The sequence below is a fragment of the Brassica rapa genome, chromosome A09 (genome assembly GCF_000309985.2).
Source record: "Brassica rapa cultivar Chiifu-401-42 chromosome A09, CAAS_Brap_v3.01, whole genome shotgun sequence".
Taxonomy (NCBI): domain Eukaryota; kingdom Viridiplantae; phylum Streptophyta; class Magnoliopsida; order Brassicales; family Brassicaceae; genus Brassica; species Brassica rapa.
Window position 1 is genome coordinate 24,454,078 of NC_024803.2, and position 24,152 is coordinate 24,478,229.

Below are 24,152 nucleotides of genomic sequence, written 5' to 3' on the forward strand. Positions count from 1 at the left end.
ACTCTTTTACATTTCTTTATTTCATTTCTATAATTCCTAAGATTTTTGTTTATAACAAAATCTAAAAATAAGAAAATATAAAAGCAAAAGTGTATATATATATATATATATATTGTTCTAGAAGTTAACAAAAGTAATATCACCACATTCCTATCAGATTATGAGCAGACCTGAATTTTTTTCGTTTGGTTTTGATCTAGAGAGCAGACTTGAATTTTTTCGTTTTCTCTACTACCTGAATTTCTTAAACCCCATTTGTTGTTTCTAGTCATCCCTACAATTGTTGTTTTCTTCTAGTGGATAGTTCTCAAGTGTCTCAGGGGTTTTATACGTGTGCTTTAAAGAGAGACTGTATTTCTCTCCTTCTCTGAAGCATCACCATGACAACAAATAAATATATTTCAGAAAATCGAGAATTGATTTAGTTCATTTTGAAAATATTTTGACATATTTTGGAGAGTATGAACATTTTTTGTTTCACTAACCTGGACTTGAACCTTCATCTCCCAATTTTGCAGTACGCCTATCAATCATTATATTTGTGTTCTTCCTTTTTTTATTTCAATGAAAGAAATCTTTTTCAAAGATGATTGTTGTGCCCTCGTTGGCCAGAAACTATTTTGGTGTGGGTTAGATTTTTTTGTAAATTTAGCGAAGCGGATACAGTCATTAGAAGTGTTGAATTTATCTGGTTAGAGTTTGAAATTTAAAAGAAAACAGCAGAGCTTTTGTAGATTTAAATTCGTTTTAGTAGATTTATAATTTTACAATATCTGATTGCAAGTAAAAATGATAAACAGTTTCAAAGATAGTGGGATCATGGGTGTAGTTGAGAAAAATTAGGACTTGTATTTTACATAGAAAATAAATAAATATTAACCAGTTAATATTTTTGCATTTTCGTTTTTTTTTTTAAATTTAAATTGTAAAACATATAGGTCATGATTGTTTGGATGGTTTTTAGATTTAGTTTTTGGTTTTTGGTTTTTTAATTTTTAAATTTTGGTTTTTAGTTTTTGGTTTTTGATTTTGCAATAGTTTTTAGATTTTGAAAAAACTTGAATGGCGATTTTGGTTTTTAGCTTTAGATTTTTGATTTTACTGTAATTTTAGTATTTAGAAAAACACAAATGATATTTTTTCAGGTTTTAATTAATTTTAGTATATTTTAGTTAATTATTTTTTGTTTGAAGTTGAAATATAAATTAATAACAAAAATAAAATAAATAAAATAAATTTCTGAATTTTATTTCTTTGCATTTTTGTTTTTCTAAAATTTGATTACTGATATATTTCAATTTTTTCTGTTATTTTTTAAAATGTTAAATTATAATTTAATTTATTTTTTAAACAAACTTAAAATTACTATAAGAATATATCACAGTTTTCAATAAAATAACACCAATAGATTATTAACAAAACATGCAAACTTTACATAAAACTAAATTTAAATAATTAAATTAATTTTAGTGGCAAATTTAAAAGAATGTTCTTAATATATATTATTTTGTATTATATGTGTTAAACAAATTCTTCTTACTAAAACTTATTTGCTCATACTTATAGTAGTTAGCATTTTATTTATTTATTCCTATATTAATGCACAAATGTAACAAAACTCTTAAGTTAAAAAAAAGAGAAAAACAAGAAAAAGCATCGTGAGATGTAGAAACCAAGAAAACTTGGATTTTGATTTTTTTTCAGAAAATGATAATTATTTGAAAAACTAGTTTCCCTAAAATGTAGAGAATCTATTTTCTTAAAAACTTGATTGTCTAAAAATTGGGTTTTCAAAAAACAAAAGCCAAAAACTACTTTAAAATGTGTAAACAATCAACCTCATAATGTGGTGTTAGGAGTTTTCAAGGCTCCTAAGACAAATGTTGTAGTATAAAAGATTGTCGAACCAGTTCTGAGGGATATCAAAGCACTGAGAATGCAAGTACTCACTTAATCTAAGTGCAACCAATGATTTAGATGGGTTTTAAGCTATGACTAAAACTAAAAAGCAATAACAGAATGATACTTTCTTGACTAAGGGAAAAGAGAATTCATGGGCATAGGGATTAGACCTTGGGTGATCAAGTATCGAACTAAGGAATGGCAAATGATCAATCAAACTATCAACCTTAAGCCTAGACACAATTCTAAGCAAGCTCTATGTCTAGATGAATGCTCATTTGCTAACATATCTCAAACATCAAATGTCTTTGGTTGAATAATATGAAAGCAATCATTACTAACAAGTCTATTAGCTATCTTAGCATCTTTAACAACAAATGTCTTTGGCAAAGTATACTAAAAGCCTAGGAGAGTTGTCTCGGGCATTTCATCGAACACCTTTCGGGTGAGAAATGCCTAAGGATCAACAACTGAGTGGCCAACTCAGAAGATGCATTATGATTACTCTACTAGCAAGGAAATATGAATGATCTACACTAAAACATCCTAGCTCTAACCTAATCACCCTTAATCTCCCTAACCCATGAATTCCAAAGGTGATTACTCACTAATCTCCATGATTCCTCTTAAACCCATATTGGATTTCAGATTAATCATGTAGAGAAATAGATAAGAAATCAACAATAACACAAGAACATAACAATCAAAATCCAAGAGATGAACTTCTCAAGAGAGTTCTTGTGTCTTTCTCAATAGATCAAAGATAAAAGATAATCTGCCTCTGGTGGCTACAAAAGATGTTTAAAACATAGGTTTTTCCAAGTGCAAAACGTGCATAATGAAATGACCAAAAGGCCCTTAAGTAAAATAGAAATCGAGCAGATAATAGGCGTGGAGCGACCTCGGCTCGTCGCTCCGACAAGTCGCTCCAGGCTTCGGGAGCGACCTCGCTGGGTCGCTGCGAGAGGTCGCTCCGAGAGCGATTTCTTGTCTCCGGGAACCAAGATGGCGAGCGACTTCTCCCTGTCGCTCTGGACAGGTCGCTCCAAGCTTCGGGAGCGACCTCGCTGGGTCGCTGCGAGAGGTCGCTCCGAGAGCGAGTTGTGTGTCTCCGGACGTGAAAACGCGAGCGACTTTGTGCAGTCGCTCCAACGGGTCGCTCTGGATCGGGAGCGACCTTGGTAGGTCGCTCTGAGAGGTCGCTCCAGGGTCATCTAAGACTGTTCGGAGTAATGAGAACGCGAGCGACTTCATGGCGTCGCTTTAGGAAGGTCGCTCTGAGAAGTGGGACACAGCGACTTCGTGATGTCGCTCCGGGAGGTCGCTCCCATGCTCGGTTCGTCCAATGGTCACCTTTTCACCTCTTTTGAGCTCCAAATAGCCTCATGTGGTATTCCAGTACCTAATAGAGACTCATGTATGCAAAATGCAACCTAAACATGTCTGAATCCTAATCTATATGATGAAAATGCTCATGGATGAATGGATAAAACAATGCAAATATGCAAGATATCAACTCCCCCAAACTTGTTCTTTTACTTGTCCACAAGTGAACTTTCTAGAACTCATAGGAAGAGAGGTTGAAGGAGGGAGCACATAGCCAAAAGAAACACAACTAGCACACTCTCTTATTACACTCTAGCTTCTCTAGGCCTATCTTAACTCTTTTTGTTCTTACACTCATCATCAAGCATCCACACATTCAAATCAACCAACTCTCACATTCATTAAGCACAAAACATCAGGTGAATTCTTGCAAATGGTCAGTTGGTCCAAGTCATTTGGTTGGGTAAGGGAAGGCTTTTATTCAAGTGATTCAAGAGGTTCAAAACATATGATCTTTAAGGTGGTTTACTCTCAAAACAAGTAGCCTTGACATTGCACATAATATATCTAAGAAAGGGACCAACTCATGCATACAATGCTCAATCTCCATTGTTCTATCCTTTTCCCAAACATACAATTACACAATTATTCCCAAATGTCAAACCCAACTCACATCTCTCACCAAAAGATCCTAAGAACTTTAACTCCTTCTCTTTGAAATCTACAAGGGATTTTTCACAACCTCAAAACATTTCTTAGCTCCTAACAACTTTGCTAGCCCTTTTTTTTTATTTTTTTCTTTTCTTTTTTTTTCGTTTTTTTCTTTTTCCTTTTTTTTTTTAGGCTAGGGGCCAAGACTTTTCAAAACTTGAGCTAGAGGCTTCTCTACTTATCCCAATAAAACAATTCACTTAAGCACAAAGAGTCTATTCTTTTCTTTTTTTTCATTTCTCCCAAATCATAATCACAACACTCACCCCCACCTATAGCTAGACAATAGAGTGTCCAATCTAGCAAGAATGAAGATCAAGCATTGTCGTTCCCGATACTCTCAACATTATGCACATGTAAGACTTTCCGAAAAAGGCCTCACTCATCAAACAATGAAAGCTTAAAAGGAGGAAAATGTTTTGGGAGTGGTCTACCACTAGAGTTTGTCAAAAAAAGATTGGTATAAAGGATGTGACAACTCAAGTGTGTATAGCCATGACTCAGTACACAAGGGACCATGAGCAAGAAGCATTAAGTTCGTTCAGTTCAAATAAGGTTGTAGTTGGCTTCAAAGACTGAGTTTCAGCAATCAACAAGTTTCAGGAAGAGTTTTCAAGGCTCGAAACATACAAGTCTTTTTGAGAGGTGCAAAAACTACTCAGGTGCAACGTAGTGTTCTTTACAAGGCATTTAAAATCATTGCTCCCAATGCAAGTGAATGCAACCTATATGCTCTAGACTCTCCTAAAAATGCAAATGATACAAACTAAATGATTGGTTTTTTTTTTTTTTATGCAAATAGGTATGCAATGCATGACTCAATGAAACAACATCAAAGCAAACATGATCAAATACTTGGTACCTCCCCCAAACTTGAGTTACACAGTCTCTGTGTCGTCAAGTAGAGAGAGATACCGAAAAGAAGACTAATATGCAAAAATGAAATGGTATATACAAGGGAGTGTGGTGGGTTACCTTCTATAGGGAATGAGTAGAGGGAGATGCTCCCTCCTCGTCGTCCTCAGGTGGTAACTCTTCAAGGTGCTCATCAGCAGGGTGTCCATCTCTTCAATGTAGAAGGCTTGCCCGAACACAGTTGGTTTCCTCATTTTCCTCTTGATGTCAAAGTGGAGGATGTTCTCTTTACCCAAATGGAGATCAATCGTGCCCTCCTTCACATTAACAATAGCTCCTGCTGTAGCTAAGAATGGCCTTCCTAGAATCAATGGATCTTGAGCCTCCTCACCCATCTCAAGCACCACAAAATCTGTAGGTATCTCATACCTTCCAATCTTCACAGGGAGGTCCTCTAAGATGCCCACAGGGTACTTCACTGAACGATCAGCTAACACCAGAGAGAGTCTACACTTCTTGTACTGAGTGAATCCAAGCTTCTTTGCAACAGACAAAGGCATCAAGCTGACACTAGCTCCCAAATCGCAGAGACTTTTCTCAAATACCATAGGTCCAAGAGCACAAGGTAGTGTGAAGCTTCCTGGATCCTCTAATTTCTCTGGAACATCAAGCCTCTGGATGATGGCATTGCACTCATGGGTAAGAATCATCATGCTTCCATCTCCTTCTTCTTTGCAGCTACAACATCTTTCAGGAAATTGTTGTATTGAGGAATCAACATGAAAGCATCGATGATGGGCATTGCAACCTGAGCTTCACTCATTTGCTTCTCAAACAGAGCTTTGTATTTCTCTAGCAGCTGCTTCTTGAATCTACCAGGGAATGGAAGTTTGGGTTCATAGGGAGGAGGAACAAAAGAACTTTCACTTGCTGGAGTAACAACTTCACCATCCTTTACTGTCTTCTTCTCCTCTCCAACCTTTCCTTTACCTTTGGCTTCCACTATCTTCTCCAAGATCTCGTCATTGATCTTCTCATCAACAATCACCACTTCATCATCTATGTTGATGGCAACCCCCTCACCTAATTTCTCAGCATCCTTGGTGAGGGTTCTAGGAGGTAACTGCTTACCACTCCTAAGGGTGATAGCTTTGGCCTCCTTGGGATTTTGGTCAGACTTTCCAGGTAGAGATCCTTGCTGGCGATTCTGGTGAGTGTTCATGGAAGCAAATTGATTCTCTAAATTCCTGACTGTAGAAGCAAGGTGTGAGAATTTGTTGTTGAGCTCATTGTAGCTCCCATCAATCTTGGAATGAAGGTTCTTCAACTCATAACCAACTTGCTTCTCACTTCTAGTCTGAGACTCCAAGATTTGCTTCAGTAAGGTATCAGTGCTGCTCTCTTGAGGAGCAGAGGAACCAGACGAGGGGTTTTGCTGAGGCTGATAGCTGCCTTGCTGGTTGTTTCTTGGCGGATAGCCACTCTGTTGGTTGTTTGGATAGGATTTCTGTTGGTAGTTGTTGTACTGAAAGTTGGGCTCCTTTTTGTACCAGCTACCATTGTTGTTGATGAAACACAACTCCTCTTGACCTTCCAAACCTCAACCTCATTGACAGCAAGTGGATCTTCCTGCTTGGAGTTACCAACAAACTTCAGCTGCTCTTGGGTTGCTTTTTCAGCAATGAGTAGGTCGATCTTGTCTTCCAAAGCTTTGATCTCTTTCCTCGTCTGCTTATCATCTGTTCTACTGCCTCTGTCGTGGTCTCCACTGTAGACTGCATCACTCTTTACCATGTTGTCAACCAGTTCTTCTGCATCCTCCTCAGTTCTCCCCAAGAAGAACCCATTGCTAGCTGTATCCAGTCTGGCTCTGTACTTAGGAAGAGCACCACGGTAGAATGTGCTCAGCAAGCTCTCCTTAGAAAAGCCATGGTGTGGGCATTGAGCTTGGTAGCCCTTGAATCTCTCCCAGGCTTCACTGAAGCCTTCCAAGTTCTTCTGTTGAAAGCTGGAAATCTCGTTTCTCAGCTTAGCAGTTCTTGAAGTAGAGAAGAACTTCTCCAAGAATGCTTTCTTGCAGTCATCCCAAGTAGTGATGGAGTCACTGGGTAGAGACTTCTCCCACTGACGTGCCTTATCCCCCAAAGAGAAAGGGAATAGCTTGAGCTTTAAGGCATCTTCGGACACACCATTGGTTTTTGACAACCCACAGTAGCTGTCGAACCTGTCCAAGTGATCAAATGGATCCTCTAGAGCCAAGCCATGATACTTGTTGTTCTCGATCACGTTGAGGAGTCCTGATTTGATCTCAAAGTTGTTGGCTGCCACAGCGGGTGCTCGGATTCCCAATCTATGACCATGAATGTTGGGGCGGTCGTAAGTGCCAATGGGTCGAGCTGCTCGCTGTTGGTTTTGAGGTATGTCTCCCATATCAGTACTCAATCTCTGCAAGTGAGCCTGTTGCTCTTCTTCTCTTCTATTTCTAGCACACTCTCTCTCTAAAGCTCTGATGTCTGCAGCTATTGGAACTAGGTTTGATGGACCCCTGCTCCTCAAGTTCATACACCTGTAGATTAAAGGGAGGTGAAGAAAGAGAATCAGTAACAAAAGAAAATAAAAATGACTTAGTCTCAAGCAAGTGACTAAATCTCAATGTTCAAATCTACTCAGAATTTGGCAACGGCGCCAATTTGATGTTAGGAGTTTTCAAGGCTCCTAAGACAAATGTTGTAGTATAAAAGATTGTCGAACCAGTTCTGAGGGATATCAAAGCACTGAGAATGCAAGTACTCACTTAATCTAAGTGCAACCAATGATTTAGATGGGTTTTAAGCTATGACTAAAACTAAAAAGCAATAACAGAATGATACTTTCTTGACTAAGGGAAAAGAGAACTCATGGGCATAGGGATTAGACCTTGGGTGATCAAGTATCGAACTAAGGATGGCAAATGATCAATCAAACTATCAACCTTAAGCCTAGACACAATTCTAAGCAAGCTCTATGTCTAGATGAATGCTCATTTGCTAACATATCTCAAACATCAAATGTCTTTGGTTGAATAATATGAAAGCAATCATTACTAACAAGTCTATTAGCTATCTTAGCATCTTTAACAACAAATGTCTTTGGCAAAGTATACTAAAAGCCTAGGAGAGTTGTCTCGGGCATTTCATCGAACACCTTTCGGGTGAGAAATGCCTAAGGATCAACAACTGAGTGGCCAACTCAGAAGATGCATTATGATTACTCTACTAGCAAGGAAATATGAATGATCTACACTAAAACATCCTAGCTCTAACCTAATCACCCTTAATCTCCCTAACCCATGAATTCCAAAGGTGATTACTCACTAATCTCCATGATTCCTCTTAAACCCATATTGGATTTCAGATTAATCATGTAGAGAAATAGATAAGAAATCAACAATAACACAAGAACATAACAATCAAAATCCAAGAGATGAACTTCTCAAGAGAGTTCTTGTGTCTTTCTCAATAGATCAAAGATAAAAGATAATCTGCCTCTGGTGGCTACAAAAGATGTTTAAAACATAGGTTTTTCCAAGTGCAAAACGTGCATAATGAAATGACCAAAAGGCCCTTAAGTAAAATAGAAATCGAGCAGATAATAGGCGTGGAGCGACCTCGGCTCGTCGCTCCGACAAGTCGCTCCAGGCTTCGGGAGCGACCTCGCTGGGTCGCTGCGAGAGGTCGCTCCGAGAGCGATTTCTTGTCTCCGGGAACCAAGATGGCGAGCGACTTCTCCCTGTCGCTCTGGACAGGTCGCTCCCATGCTCGGTTCGTCCAATGGTCACCTTTTCACCTTTTTTGAGCTCCAAATAGCCTCATGTGGTATTCCAGTACCTAATAGAGACTCATGTATGCAAAATGCAACCTAAACATGTCTGAATCCTAATCTATATGATGAAAATGCTCATGGATGAATGGATAAAACAATGCAAATATGCAAGATATCATAATGTCAGATTTTTATTGTTTTTTTAATTATTTTCTACATGTCAATATTTTATTCGCCAGACGACTTGCGCTTTAGTATATAAGAGATTAAAAACGTGAGTACAAAAATTTAATTAAAAACCCAAATAAAAACAAACATATTATTTTTATTGATATATACTGTAAATTTAAATTTATATAGTATTAAAATAATTTTAATAATATTTTAAAAATATTAAAAATTAGTTATTATAAAGTTTAAAGTTTTTTCTTTTTTTCCCAAAGGTCATTCATAGTATTGAGCTGGCCTGATCTCTGCAGAGTAAAACAAGTAACCCAGTCTGCTAAATGCGAGCTAGGGCATTTTACCCGAACCCAAAGACCAGACCCGAAAAACCCGGTTCGGGTAGGAACCGATCCGATCAAATTACCCTATCGGGTCTTGTTGCAGAGGACCCGCGGATCTTGGACCCGACCCGACCCAAACCCGAAATCCGATGGGTACCCAAATTAATAATGTAAATTAAATAAAATGCATCAAAGGAGAATTGAAGATCGGTTATTTGTCTAGAGAACATGGGGGTCAACCACTAGGAGACAACAAATTGTTGTTGTAACTCGCATAGTTTAATATATATACACATTTTAATATAATAAAAATATAAATTTTGAATAAAATTTTGAATATTTTCGGATATATAAATATTTTCAGATATCTTTTTATATTTTTAGGTCTTTTTAGATTAAACCCGAACCGAACCCGATCCGAAACCGAACCGAATCCAAACCGATAAATTCTAATTATCCGAATGGGTCTAACTATCTAAGACCTGACCCGACCCGGACCCGGCACGATCCGAACCGACCTGTAACCGAGAATTTGAAATTACCCTATCGAGTCTTAAACTTTTAGACCCAAAAAACCCAAACCCAAAAGAATCCGATCCGAACTCAACCCGGCTACCCGAATGCTCAGACCTAATGCGAGCGGCCGACCCGCTTTAGTTTTTGGATTCACAAAGACCCAATTACTAATCCAATGAAGGGTCCATTATGATTGAACCCGTTTAGTTTTGGATTCATAAAGGCCCAAATTTTAATCCAATGAAGACAAAAATAAGAAAGCAAAGACTGGTGGTTGCGTGAAGCGGTGGAGTGGAGGAGGCACACAGGTTAAACAAGAGAAGCGGATTTGAGACTTTTGCGTTGTTCTTCAGGTTTTATTTAGTGAGAACATCATCAAATCGAAGAATAATCGTGATGGCGATCTCCAAAGTTAGATTGAAAGCTTGGTTCGATAATAAAATCACCGAACCTCTTGTCCAGATCCTGCGCAGGTTTTGTTCTACTCTCTTCATAAATCGTATCTTAGAGTTGGTTACTTGAGAGGTGGAATCAAAATAGATTAGTTGATCAGTCTTTGGTTTCATACTATAAATACCAAATCGAACAGTTACGTGAAATAGTTAATGTTGTAAGAAAGTAAACCAAGCTTGGTGTTTTTCCCTTTTCTGGGGTTTCTTTAGAGGTGCTGAGCCAAAGCAGCTGTCTTTCTCCGCGGCACTGGGCGTTACCATTGGAGTATTTCCAATCTGTGGTGCCTTCTTCTACCCACTTCTCATTAGATAATTTATATAGTGTTTGTGGTCTAAAAGTAAGATGGGGTCTTTGCGGTATTTAATAGGTGTTACGGTGTTGCTATGTGGAGTAGCTATTGCGTTGCTTGGATCTCTTTGTCATGCTCCAACTGTCATGTTGTTCAACTTCATTGCGACTCCTATTGAACTAAGGTAATCCTTCATAACCGCTACAGTTAAAGCACTGTTTTCTATTAGTCCTTTTATGTGTAATTTTGGTTTACATGTTTTTCCACATTGAAGTCTTATGGTGCCTTTCTTACGGCTTGGCGAAAAGCTAACCGGTGGACCTCATTTTCCTCTAACCTCCGATGCCCTAAAGAAGGTTTTCACAGGCCAAGCTTCCAGAGAAGTCTTTTTAAGCATTGGTAATGCGGTAAGGTTCTTCTAGTGTTAAGCTAAGTGGTGCAGATTTTGGATATATCGAATTCAAAGCTGCTTAAACATGAACCTAATTTTTTTTCTTTTTTTGCAGCTACTAGGGTGGCTCATAGCGACTCCATTTGTGATCGTTGGACTGTACATCCTGTTTCTACCATGTTTCAAAATCCTTGTCCGTAAATTTAGCTCTGTTTCTCCGACCGCAAAGTCACCCATCAGTATGCACTCAGACTTCAAGTCGAAGTAAAGGGTCGCTCAAGTCAACAGAGACCAAGAACCTCACATCTCCTCTACCGCTCTATATCAATACTTAACACCAAGGTTCTTGGTTGTTTCCAAGAATCTTGAGGTTGTGTTGTGCTATGTTTATGTGATATGTTGTCTATATGTGAATCAATTATTAGACTAGAACTGAAATAGCTTTATATTAATGATATAGGTACACGAACATGGGATGTCTGCCCTTATATAAAAATAAACCTTTAAACATCTTTTATGTTTTTTTAGATATAAGAAAACAAACAAAAAAAGAAAAAAAAAACAATCTGGTATGTGTCTCCATTTGGTTGCCAAGCAAGGACATGAAGTCGACAAGTTGGTGATGGCTTTGTGGGTAAGGGCCACAAAAGAAGAAGAATCTGTGGACTATGATCGGTGTAACGTTTTGCCTTTTCTTGTTTACATGGCTCACTCTAATCATCATCTCTTTATTGTCTGCCAAAACCTAAGGGAAAATTAACTAAAACTTTCTTAATCAGATCATTAATGCGCCTAATCCCTATTTTTATATCTAATCTTTTCCTCCTAATTAAAAAATAAAAATAAAAATAAAAATAAAAGATGAAGAAAGGAAACAGGCAGTTGCCTTCTGAATGCCTCGCCTGAAAACTTTGCCACATCACACATTATTGTTTTTTTCATTTCCGATCTCCAATCTCTGCTTTCTTCACTCTCTTGTAACTTTTCGGACATTAAGTTGTTTGTCTATGTGTGTGTCTGATGTCTTCTTACAGCAATTCTAACCCGGAGAACTACAGTTCATCCAGCGGCGTGAACTCGCCGGAGCTCAAACTATACCAAGCTTTCATCTTCTCTGTCCCAATCTGCTTCACTTTCATCATCCTCTTCGTATTCTACGTCATTTACCTCCGTCGTGGCAGCGCCGATTTGTCTTCCCTCGGAATGCGAACTACTTTCCTCCCCGGAAACTCCATCTCCACGGTACTCATATATACCTTTGTTTTGATTGGGTTTTAGTTCTGTAGTAACTGGCCGTGGGTTTTGACCTGAACAGGCTGAGTTAGGGTTAAGCAAAGAGCTGAGAGAGATGCTTCCCATTGTCGTCTTTAAAGAGAGCTTCTTTGTAATGGATTCACAGTGAGTTTCTTTTCCCTTCTCTAAATTAATCCTTCTTTTTCATAAATTGGAACAAGGGTAGTGATAGAACGTTTAAAAGGTTAGTTTTGTGAATTAAATAATGGGGGAAGAAAACAAAGATGATATATATTTACATTGGGGTCTATAGTGTTCTGTTTGGCTCAAATTTAATTCAGTTTGTTACTTGAATGGAGGTTGAAATGGGACAACAGTTGCTGCTAATTGTAGGAGGTTTATGGCTGTGGTATAGATTCTAGACAATTGTGTATAGATCTCAAGTTCTCATACTCCCTGATAGTCTGAAATAATTTGTTACCCCAAGTTGTGTAGATCATTGGACTTAAACCTTGTTACTGAGAGCCAAACTAGAACCAAGGAATAAACAGATTTGGAAATTTTGAATTACAGATGTTCAGTGTGCCTTGGTGACTATCAAGCAGATGACAAGCTTCAACAGATCCCGGCATGTGGACATACTTTTCACATGGACTGCATTGATCTTTGGCTCACTTCACATACCACTTGCCCTCTTTGCCGTCTCACTCTTATCCCGACCCAATCCCATCAAAGCCAAGAAGATGATCCTCCTGTTCTCAGTCTTAGGACCCCTGATGGAGGAGTATCAAGTGACCCGGAACCTCAGCCAGACGACCACGGAAATGATGTCCAAGAGCAACAATGTGATCTAAGTGAGAATGATCGAGATGCAGAGAGCTCTAAAGAAACGCAAGAAGATGAACGAAACATCATCGGTACATCAAGTGGTGGTGGTAATTGTAAACTTGGTTAAAGATTTAGAGCTTGTGTTCAGTCCTTCATGTAACTGTAAAGTTTGTAACTTGTAACATTAGTGCGTTAGAGAGCTTGATTCATAGAAGAAGCAGACACTTTGGTCTTGATGCTGGAATCAAACATTTGAAAAATGACCTCTTTCCACTAGGCCTGAGCCTTTTTACCTCGGACTGAAGCCCCGACCTTAACACGAACCGTAAACTGACACTCATCCCACCTGTTATACAAAAAAATCTCCGAACGGATTTTAAGAGCTTGGTTTAGGTACAACCTGAACCGAAATCCGAATTAAGATCCGAAAATATCCGAAATTAGTTAAATATATAAATGTTAAAGTAATAGTTTAGATATTTCAAAGTATTTTAAAGATTTTTGTAATCTGTTTTATTCGTTATTTTTTAGGCCTATTTAGCTAGAAATCAAAATTCAGCGTGGTAATTGCAGATCTATGCATTTTTTTTAATTATTTGCAGAACCAAGTAATTTTTGTACTGACTTGCCAATTATGTCCTTGAGCTGAGACGTATTTAATGACCTGCTACCGGGGTTGAGGAACAAAATTGATTTTTATTACAAGTGAAGAGGAAGCGTAATCTATGAACTAAACCGGTTACAGTTGAGATACTTGAAGTACTTAGATATTGAAACCGGATATATGTTTAATAATTAAAAAGCGATGAGTTGTAACATATTTTTCAAAAAGTGTGGCGTAAATGTGATTAGAAGGAAGATATTTTCATATCCAACTAAGATATTTTATAAACGTCAGATATTTTACACACTTGTAAGATATTTTACAATCCGGATACAGTGTTAATAATTATTTGAAATACTTGAAGTAATGAGATAATGAAACCGGATATAGTAAATAAATCTTGGATTTTTCATTCAAAGTCATTTCTCATTTCTCTAATTTTGGAATAAGAAAAAAAACAAACAAAAAGGCTGTCTTTTTTTTTTAACCATTTTCCTTCGTTTATGATCTGTTCAAGCAGAGGAATGATCTTAATATACAGAGAAAAAGATTCAACCTTTAGATTACCCGTTACAGGCTCTTCCTTAAATTTCAATGGCGGTGGAAACAATGTCAGATACATCAACTTTGCTTCTAACGTCGAGAGTAAGCGGCCGCGTTAGAGCCCTCTTCTCCATGTGAGAGCTCAGGTGTCTCGTCACGATCATCCACGCGCTGATCCTCTTCATTCTCCTCCCGTTTCGCGTCGTCGTTTGGAGACGGAGGACTGGAGCGGTGGTCAGCAGAGACGAGAAACAGAAGCAGAAGGTCTGGTCTCCTCCGGTTACAAATATATGTAACTGGATTAGATTATTATTGTTAGATATAAAACGATGCTTCTTACATGGATTTGTTTTGGTGATCCGGGAGGGGTCGAATAATGAGATTTTGCAGACATATTTTGCAGACAGAACTAAGAAATGAGATTTACTTTTAGAGAGAGACCATATATTGAGATATGAATTGTATCAAATCTCTTTGGGTTTTTGCAGGAAAGAAAAAGAGTATTTGAACATTCTCGATTCTTTGCATTATTATCATTTTCTCTCTCTGTGCAACAGTGTCTTTAGATTTTTTGCATTAATATTATTTTTCTCTGTGCAACCATCTGTTCATCTGACGTGTAACATGTTGTTTAATTTACTTTTTTTTATAGTAATAGGGACACTTTTGGTATTACTTCAAAAAGCACAGTGCCTTTACCACCTACCTAATTTCCATCTCTTTTTTTGCTATCTAGTGCAATTTCCCTATTTTTTAATACCTTTAGTTAGTTTAGGTAGTTTAACTAATATATTCTGAATATTTTTGTTAACTTTTAAGTTTAAAAAAGAAAATATTGTTGGGCACTTTCAGACAACTGTTATAATCCGAACCGAATCCGAAAGGATCCAATCCGAAAAATGCTAGAAGGATTCGAACCGGAACCAATCCAAAAATTAGTAAAACCCGAATGGAAGTTATAAATATAATATCAAAAATCCAAATCAACCGAACCAAATCCAACCCGCATTTGAATTACTTTCCACAGAAACTTGACTCCTTATCATCTGTGTTGTTTGCTCAACGCGCTAAAACAAAGAGTAATAGCATATGGTCTGTTACAAAAGATACCTAAATAATGAAATATTCAAAAAGGGTTTGATCTTAGCCATTGGCTACGGATAAGGCATAAAAGAAAAAGCAGAGTCAAAGGTGGGTGAGAGAGAGAGAGACTAAATCAATCAAGAATTTAGGAGAGGGAGACGTGTTTCTGCTGATTCATCTTTAGGGGCCAAGAACAAAGCTTGTATAGTTGTCCTCTGTCTCTGCTTTAATGCTTTCTCTTTCTCTCACTTGTTTGGTCCTAACAAAGATTCCTTTCCTTGTCCCTCGGCAAAGATAAGGATATCTTTAAACTTGTGTCATCTCGTTGCTGTAATAATCTCAGAGAAATCGAAAATGGGTTCAACAGTTCACTACTGTTGTGTCTCAAGAGGCAATCAGATTCTGTACGGTTACAACAATGGCGGAGACCACCACCGTAACGAAAGTCTCGCTGCCTTGTGTTTAGAAAAGACTCCGCCTTTCCACAAGTGGTACTTCGAAACCATAAGTAAGAGGACCTTTGGGTTCTTGATTGAAGAAGATGGGCTCGTGTATTTCGCCATTGTTGATGAGGTTTTCAAGAGATCTAGCGTTCTTGAGTTCCTTGAGAATCTGAGGGATGAGTTAAAGAAAGCAGACAAGAAGAATTCAAGAGGAAGCTTCTCTGGGAGTATCAGTTTTAACAATGTTCAAGACCAGCTTGTTCGAAGACTCATAGCTTCGTTAGAGCGTGTTGCTGAGAGTACTAATCATCCCACTTGTCTTCCGTTATCATCACCTTCCATTGATGGTGCTGGACAAAGCGATGTGGCTATTTCCACTAAAGCCCCGCTTTTGGGAAGATCCAACAAGCAAGAGAAGAAGAAGAAGAAAGGGAAAGATCATGTGAACACATTGAGAGGCGTTGAGGTAGAGGAACAACGGAAATCTACTGATAGAGGAAACGTTACTGAGTGTTCTAATGCCTCATCTGCAGCAGCAGCAGCAGCAACATATGTTCCAAGAAGGGATCGATCTAGTGGCTCGCAGAGCTTTGAAAAGAAGTGGCGGCGTCAAGTGAAGATTGTTCTTGTCATTGATGCAGCTATTTGTTTGACTCTACTTGGTGTTTGGTTGGCCATTTGTCAGGGCATTCAGTGTATACGTTCTTGATTAACAAGCCCTCTTCTCCTCTAAGTTCTTACTTTCACCTTGATTGATTGGTCTATTATTCTTTCTCATATGTATTTCCTTTTCTGTAATTCTGATATAGAGACTGCAGTTTGATCGTCGAACGGAACACTTCTCGGAGCGGGGAGACGGTCTGACTGGTCGAAAAGACCCCTCCGATGAGCCCGTCTCCTGGGTCTTACGACAAGGCTAGGCGCTTCAGAACCACTCGCCTCTCTATCCTCGTCCTCAACGTTTCCTTCGATTTCTTCGCGAAACTGCCTATGGGCGTCAGCGACCAGAAGACGCTGGGAAAGGCTCATGTTCTCCGTATCCCGCAGAGCATCACGATGGATTATGTCGAAATCCTCCAACGGACCCCCGTCCGCATCCCTAGCCGGGCTCGGCGAGGTAGCTATATCTTTCCCTTTTTCCTCGCGCGATAACCGATTCCCTGGAGCCATATCCTTTCTACTCGGGGGGACGACTAAACTAGCTAGATCGCTAGCAGAAAACCCTATGCTACAGAAGGCTTATCTAGAGAGAGAAAATAAAAGTAGAGAGAAGGGAGAGAAAGTGGAATACCTGAGTCTGCAGAGAAGAATGACGAAAGCAAAGGAGAGACGCCTATTTATAGCAAAAACGAGGCGCATTCTTCGAAGCATCATCATTAGGTCTACAAAGGCCTAAATGGGCTTCAAAGGCCGCCTAAATGCCCAAAAACCTACTCGCGACGGTTCGGTTTCTCGCCCAAACCGGTTTTCAATCAAGAAACCGGACCGAAATTAATCTCCGGTTCTAGCCCGAACCAACTCAACAGAGTTAACCATCCAAAGACCGCCTGGACTCCTAATTCGAGAAGTTCATCTCCCGAGTAAAACCACCTGGGCCCTTAGTCAGAGAATTTTACCTCGAGTAAAACACAACGCATCGTGAGAAGACGTAACGCGGAGCGACCAGACGCGGCACGCGACTAAAACCATACACTGGTAAAACGAGCTGTCGCTGGCATTAGGTCATGTTATATGAACGAACCTGACCCACAAATTCACTGAGACCGACAAGCCGCTCACAAGTGAACTGGGGGGGACTTATTGTAGGAGATGGATTACATCCCTCCACAAAGCCCATCAAATAACAGGCCCTAGCCCGACAAGGTCGATCGAGCTTAGTCGGCTTAGCGGCTAGAGACGTCGGCTCGACCCTAGAGTACTTTAAGCCGGTCAGCTAAGCCGATCAGCTATACTCGGCTTGGACAAAACAGTACCAAGGCCCGCATACTCGGCCTTTGGGCGGCAAGGCCCAAAGGACAGGCGCGATTAGGGCATCACACACAAGGGCACTATAAGAGGGAAGGAGGAGGCAACGAAAAGGGGACTTTTTGGACAAACTACACACTAAGCGGCTAGATTTAGGGTTTCCCATCGATCACTCTGATCTTGTTGTTTAAACCTCTATCTTGTCTCCTTATTTTCCCGACAATCTTGTAATCCCTTGTTTGATTCTAATAAAACGTCTTTAGTCACCCCATCTTGAAGTTCATCTTTCCCATTGACTGAATCTCGTACAAACAATCTTCATGGGCTTCTCAGTATTGTCCTGAAAGCTATACCTATCCTCCTCCACCTCCCGAGTATACACACCCTCCTACTACACCTTCATATACCACTCAGCCTTACTCTCAGCCGCCTTCTCAAAGCCATGGCAATGATAAGAGGAGGTTGGAGCGCAAGTACTCAAAAATCTCTGATGAGTACTCCTCTTTGGAGCAGGTGCGCTAGCAGAGAGGAAGAAACAGTTTTAAATTCCATCATGTTCCTCCGTCACTAATGTTGTGGATGAAATACAATATGTGCAGGGGTCCGATCTCAGGAACAATGCAGCAACCACCAGAGTTGTGGTCCGCCTCTTAATCGAACCGTAAGATAAATCTTTACTTTTTTCAAACTTTCTTTATGCTCTTAAGTTGTGAAGCATCTTGGTAAAGCTGTAGACTGTTTTATTTAGGTTAGCTTTTCCATGTGAAATGAGTCGAGTCTACTGCTGGGTTTAAAAAAATGTGCTAAGGCTTCACTAAGGCGTGAAGCGAGACCTTGGTTGGGATGGTCACCGCCTCGAGGAGGTGAAGCAAGGCGAATGCGAGTAAGTGTTGCTTCAACCTCGCCTCAAGCCGCCTTGGAAGCCTCACGCCTCATCACACTTCATTGCTTATGCAATTAAAGGTAAGATTCATATCACAAGTTATTAACATATAATATTTACTTTCTTTTATGGTTTCAAAACTTCATTTCACTTAAAACTATTTAGTCTTTACATTTTTGAATAGATCATTTCATGCGTGAATCTTCTCTAAGTCTATATTCTTTTTTCTAGTTCTATAAATATTTTGTTTCTAAATCTATGAAGTCTCAGGTTTACCTTTAGTTTTTTTAAGGCTTTGTTGGTTTGATTCTCTTTTTATTTGGAGCCTTTATTGGATCAATTCTATGTTTTATGCTCTGTTTATGGATACTTATTAATTTTAAATTTTAATGATTTAGGATAATGAAAAAGAATGGAAGAACCTGAATGATTTTATGACTAACCACTAATCCTACGTGTATTTGTTCAGGCTACGCCTTAGGTTGGTGACAAAACTTACGAAGCAAGAAGCTGTTGTTCTTGCCCTCGAGGAGATACTTTCTTCTCTAGGCAGATACATTACTAATTTCGTTTGCATTTCACTGGAAGGTATTATAACTTTCTAATACTGCTGACTTACTGCAGGCTGCAAATGGTGGAGAGGAGAATCTCCCAAACTGCCTTGAAGAGCTAACTGAGAAGGAGTTTGTGTTCCAGATCCATGTTACGCTTTTCAACTTCACACCCAACCACCGTACCTTCACTGTTTCCACCATCACTGAAGATACCATCTCAGGGACCCATGGCAAAGTTGTCCAATTTAACTTGTCGATATGTTTATTGTTTGGAGCTTTTGTTTAAATCTCACGTTCATGTATCTCAGGAGGATTGATGTTAACAGCTCATTTGGTAATAATACTCACAACAGTGCCTCACGTTTCAAGAGTTCGAACCTCAGCTTATTTTTTACTTATCAAAAAAATGTATCTCAGGAGCACGGTGAGAACACTCTTCCAAGCAGTGATGATGACGTAGGATTGGAAGCATCACCTTCGGGCCCATCTGTATTGCGAGACAAGGTCAGTGAGGAATGTGCTACAGCAGATCCTCCAGAGATTTCAGACGCTCAGAACAACCACAAGCACCGGTGAGTGATTGGAACTATCTATTCCTATCAGTCCCTCAACCGTCTTTTCTATGCGTTTTAGAAAAACTACTACTATCTTTGTTTCCCATTTTTCCAGTGTTTTGAAATCCGACCCGGATCCGCGGTTGAACCAATAAACCCGGTGACCCAGAAAAAATTCAGTTTGGGTTTTATGAAAAACACAATATTTAAAAACCCACAAAAATCCGCAAAAACCCACTAAAACTCGGAACCCAATACCGGTTGAACCAATAAATAAATTTTACGTCATTTTTTTTAGTTTTTAGATTATGTTTTATATTCTAAGTTTTCAATTAAGAAGTTAGATGCTGGCCAAAAAAAAGTTAAATTTTTCCTTTTCAGTTTTATATTTGTAATTTTTAGATTTTGATGAAGATTTCACTATGTCACTTGAAGAAAATGAAGTTAGAGAACCATTAGTTGATGTGATTTGGTGTTAGTTTATTTCTGATATTGACAATTTATTACAATAATCTTTTACTTTTGGTTTATTTTGAATTTGAAGTTTACTTTATTATTCACAGTAGACATTTAAATATTTATAAATTTTATATCTTGGTTTTTTTAGATGTCATAACTCTTACTTTGTTACAGAAAATTTAAATAATCTAAACTATTTTTTGATATTTTGTATGTCAAATGAAAATAAAAATATAAAAATTAAAGTTAAGTATTTTCTAGATACTTTTTAAACATAAAATATATACATATCCAAACTATTATTTTATGTTTTTAAAAATATTTAAAAATATTATTTTTTCAGGTCGTTTTCAATTCCAGTAAACGATGTTTTCCTTTCTAATTGAGTTTTTTGGGTTTTTGTTTTTCATATAATAAGGATTAGAGAATCTTTTTGAATATTTTTTATTCTTACTATATGGTCGTGAGGAGGTAAAACTTTATATTTTTGAGCTCTGCGTTTTTCACCGAATCTAAATTTACTAGTTTGTTGTTGATCTTTATGATCTTGACATATTTATAATCCTTTTTTTCTAACAAAGGCGAACAACTGACCATAGGTTATAGAATCCCATGGAATTGGTTGACCACCAGAAAAATCTTTTAATTTACTTATTAGTTTTTTCAGCAAAAAATGAAGGTAATCCAGATATAAGCCTTTCTTTCCAAAAAGGTTGATTACAATCATTTCTTTGGAATATATTAGCTATAAATATATTTTTATACCATTTAAAATCTCTTAGGATTGGGCATCTAAGATTTGTTAAGACTAATTTCTTACTAGTTAGTTCTTTTTTTGGTAAAAAAAGGTGGTGTCACCTCTTTGCCGGAAATCCAAACATTGTAAATAGTCACTCCCAACATGAATTGAATCCAAGTAGCGGTAGTTACAGCCGCAACTCCTTTCCTAATTAGTTCTTGAGTAGGGTTTCCTAAAAAATGCATGGTCATCGTGTGTAATAATACTTCTATAGCATTTTGAATTTTTTTCTTCTTCATAAAGTCCATCTTCCCCTTCTACTCGTCTAGTTCCGACATGGTTTATTATAGAGTCTTAAGATAAATTATCTAATGCGTTATCCCACCAATATTTTAAGGCTCCATTAAATCCTGAGATTAAGAGGACACATGCTTGTTTGTCCGACAAGCATTTAGCTTTATAGGCCAAACCAGCAATCCCCATTTCTTGAAATAAATTCATCATCTCATATTCTGATCTACCATCTATTTTCCATTCATATATACCTTCTTCCGTGTAAAATTTGCCGGTTGGAAATTTATGATGTTCTTCAAAAAAATAGGTCAGGTGGTGAGTGTCTAGGATAATATGGTTTTTTGAGGGTTGAATTTTTCTCTTTATACATACGACTGATTTCTATTTCTTCGTCAGTTTCTATCTAACTATTTTCATCAATATTATTTATACCTTTATTCTTATCTAATTGTTCTTTTCTACTAGAAATAGTTTTTAAAGTTTTGTTTTCCGGAAACTTAACTGGTTTAGTTAAAGGTATAAAAAGAGGTGTTGAAATAGAGCTAAAAAATGTGATGGATTTGGTAATTAGTTATTAGATTATATTCATCCTTGTCTAATTTGTTATCTATGTGATCTATTTGTCTTCAGATAGTATGAAGTATTGGACTTTGATAATTATTTTGTTCGTAAACTAAATTTATGTCTGCCATATTTACTATGTCTTTATCATCCCTATGTGCTCCAGTTCTAAATGGAGTAGCTATTACTTTTCTTTTGGGGGGGGGGGGTGTATATAATTTTATGTCTTTTAAAGGTGGATGAACTGATTTAATTTTTTCTCCATTAGATATTTCCCATGTATTTTAAAAAGTTGAACTAGTGTTAATTTTTTTTTTTGATGAAATGTGAAATTTATTTATCAAAATAGAAAGAATAGAGCTTTACAAGATATAGGAGAGACTATAGAAAAGGATATACATATCTAAAAAGAATTATCAAAAAACTTAGGCTGTAACTTCAAACCAACGTCGCATTAAACCTTTGAGCTTATGGCCAGCCTTGTATCGAAGCGAACTAATCTTATTCCGTACTGCTTTATCAATGATCCTGATCAGTTGATCTACTGTCTGAAACCCAGTGTGATGCCTCCTCCCATTTCTTTCCTTCCACAAGTGATAGACGCAGGTCTGGAACGCCATTTTGAACAAAATCCTATCCAAGAGCTGAAGTGAGTTGCCGCTGACATACTGAAGCGTGGCCATCCAGTCTGGATCAGTCCTATCTCCACTCAACCGGTTTACTAGCTTGTCCCACACTGTGAAAGAATAAGGACAAGCGAAGAAAAGATGATCACGGGTCTCATCCCTCTCGCCGCATAATACACAGCCTTGTTGAATGCCCCAAACTCTCATTCTATCACCCGTTGACAATCTATTCTTTACTGCCAACCACACTATAAACGAGAAGCGCGGAACTCCCTGTGTAAACCATACAGTTTTTCTCCAAAAGACAGTGGGCTTTTTGTCTCTAACTTGCTCCCAAGTACTTGATGAGGAGAAGTAAGTCTTGTAATTATCATCAGAGTGCTTCCACAGCACAACGTCAGGTCCGAGAGATTCATGAGGGGGCTGTACATTACGGATGCGATCATAAAGTTCATGAAAGAAGCGACTCCTGTGACCACGAATGTTCCAATTTTAATTTATGACTGCTTCCCTCACCCTGGCATGGCGAGCAACTCCCAAATGACATGTGCCAACAGGGCCAGTGATATCAATTAACTTCCCTACTTGTAGCCAATCATCAACCCAGAAGAAAGCAGTGTGGCCATCATGAACTTCAAATCGTATGAACTCATAAACCTGTGCACGAAGTTTCAAGAGTTTCCTCCAAACCCATGATCCTTTCCCATCGTCCCTTACATCCCAAAAAGATTTTTGTCTCAGTAAGTATTCTTGAATCCAGGAGACCCATAGAGAACTTTTTAGCGAGAAAATCTTCCATATTAAACTCATAGCGAAGACCTTTGAGGAGTCCCGAAGCTTCCTAATTCCAAGACCTCCTTCCTCCTTAGGACAGCATAGATCATCCCATGCTACTTTAGCTTTATTAGCCTGATTAAGAGAGCCCGACCACAGGAAAGCGCTACACATACTTTCAATCTCATCTAGACAAGCTTTAGGAATGATGAAAGCTTGACTCCAAAAGTTTACTATGCTCGAGATGACAGACTTTATTAGTTGTAACCGGCCAGCGTAGGAAAGACATTTGTTTCTCCAAGAAAGCATCTTTCTGCGAACCCTATCAATCAAAAGTTCATAGTCCTGCTTCGTTAGTGCCTTGGTGGTGAGGGGCATACCCAAGTACCTAACTGGGAGCTTTCCCACCTTAATCCCAATAAGCGCAGCCTCTTGTAACAGTGGGGTTATCGTCTGACCTGTGGCAAATATGGAAGACTTGGTCGCGTTTATATGAAGGCCTGAGATGCTAGCAAACTTGTTCATGACCGTTAGTACTCCCCAGAGTGATCTAAAAGATCCATCAGTAAACACAAGAATGTCATCAGCGAAACTATATGTGTGAGTTGCACTTTTTTACACTGTGGATGGTAATCGAACTGATGCTCATATGCTGCCCTGTTCAACATCTTGGACAAAACATTGTTTAGTATGACATAGAGATAAGGTGAGAGAGAGCATCCCTGACGGATTCCACGGGCACTTGTGAAAAACCCCTCCAAACTCCCATTAACAGACACAGAGAAAGCCGCAGTAGATATACAGACCCTGATCCAAAGTATAAACTGCGGAGTAAGGCCCATAGCTTTTAGAACCGAGGTGATGAAATACCACTTGACTGTGTCAAAAGCCTTGGAGATATCAAATTTTACTGTAGCTCTGTCAGAATTGACTCTTTGTGATATCCATTTACGAGTTCTGATGCAAGAAGAACATTTTCGAGCATCATCCGACCCTTGATGAAAGCCGTCTGATTCGCCTCAATAGCCTCAGGGAGTATAGTTTTCAGCCGACGAGTAAGCACTTTGGAGATTACCTTATATATCAAATTGCAGCAAGCGATTGGCCTGAAATCTTTCATGGTCTTCATATCCTCCGTTTTGGGTATAAGTGTCAAGATCGTAGCATTGATTCCGGTTGGTAAAAACCCGAATAAGAAAAAGGACTGCACCGCTGTGATGAATTCTCCCCCTATCACAGGCCAAGCTGCTACATAGAAC

The 24,152-nt window shown here is 38.4% G+C and overlaps 3 protein-coding genes and 1 non-coding gene across 6 annotated transcripts; all 4 read left to right on the forward strand.

Moving 5' to 3' along the window:
* Nucleotides 1–6,718: 6,718 nt before the first annotated feature.
* On the forward strand, nucleotides 6,719–6,825 carry LOC117128619. Its single transcript, XR_004452013.1, has one exon. It is a non-coding gene; the product is annotated as a small nucleolar RNA R71 (small nucleolar RNA).
* A 3,013-nt stretch (nucleotides 6,826–9,838) lies between these two features.
* On the forward strand, nucleotides 9,839–11,262 carry LOC103840058. The gene is made up of 5 exons (XM_009116543.3): nucleotides 9,839–10,090; nucleotides 10,280–10,350; nucleotides 10,438–10,543; nucleotides 10,634–10,766; nucleotides 10,866–11,262. Exons 1-5 carry the CDS (start codon nucleotides 10,014–10,016, stop codon nucleotides 11,016–11,018), a joined length of 540 nt encoding a protein of 179 aa, XP_009114791.1. The 5' UTR covers nucleotides 9,839–10,013; the 3' UTR covers nucleotides 11,019–11,262.
* Nucleotides 11,263–11,491: 229 nt separating this feature from the next.
* LOC103840059 (RING-H2 finger protein ATL58) lies at nucleotides 11,492–13,084 on the forward strand. Its single transcript, XM_009116544.3, has 3 exons — nucleotides 11,492–11,992; nucleotides 12,066–12,148; nucleotides 12,557–13,084. The coding sequence occupies exons 1-3, from the start codon at nucleotides 11,771–11,773 to the stop codon at nucleotides 12,936–12,938; spliced, it is 687 nt and encodes a 228-aa protein (XP_009114792.2). The 5' UTR covers nucleotides 11,492–11,770; the 3' UTR covers nucleotides 12,939–13,084.
* Nucleotides 13,085–15,140: 2,056 nt separating this feature from the next.
* Nucleotides 15,141–23,438, forward strand: LOC103840060 (phytolongin Phyl1.2). Of its 3 annotated transcripts, XM_033280241.1 has the most exons (4): nucleotides 15,141–15,680; nucleotides 15,720–17,962; nucleotides 18,049–18,110; nucleotides 18,198–18,242. In XM_033280241.1, exons 1-2 carry the CDS (start codon nucleotides 15,396–15,398, stop codon nucleotides 16,191–16,193), a joined length of 759 nt encoding a protein of 252 aa, XP_033136132.1. In that variant the 5' UTR covers nucleotides 15,141–15,395; the 3' UTR covers nucleotides 16,194–17,962; nucleotides 18,049–18,110; nucleotides 18,198–18,242. The 3 variants fall into 3 exon arrangements, with proteins under 3 accessions (XP_033136132.1, XP_009114793.2, XP_033136131.1); XM_009116545.3 differs by lacking the exons at nucleotides 18,049–18,110; nucleotides 18,198–18,242 and adding an exon at nucleotides 23,428–23,438 and having other exon boundaries at nucleotides 15,141–16,179; nucleotides 16,294–16,309; XM_033280240.1 differs by having other exon boundaries at nucleotides 15,141–17,962.
* The last annotated feature ends 714 nt before the right edge of the window (nucleotides 23,439–24,152 follow it).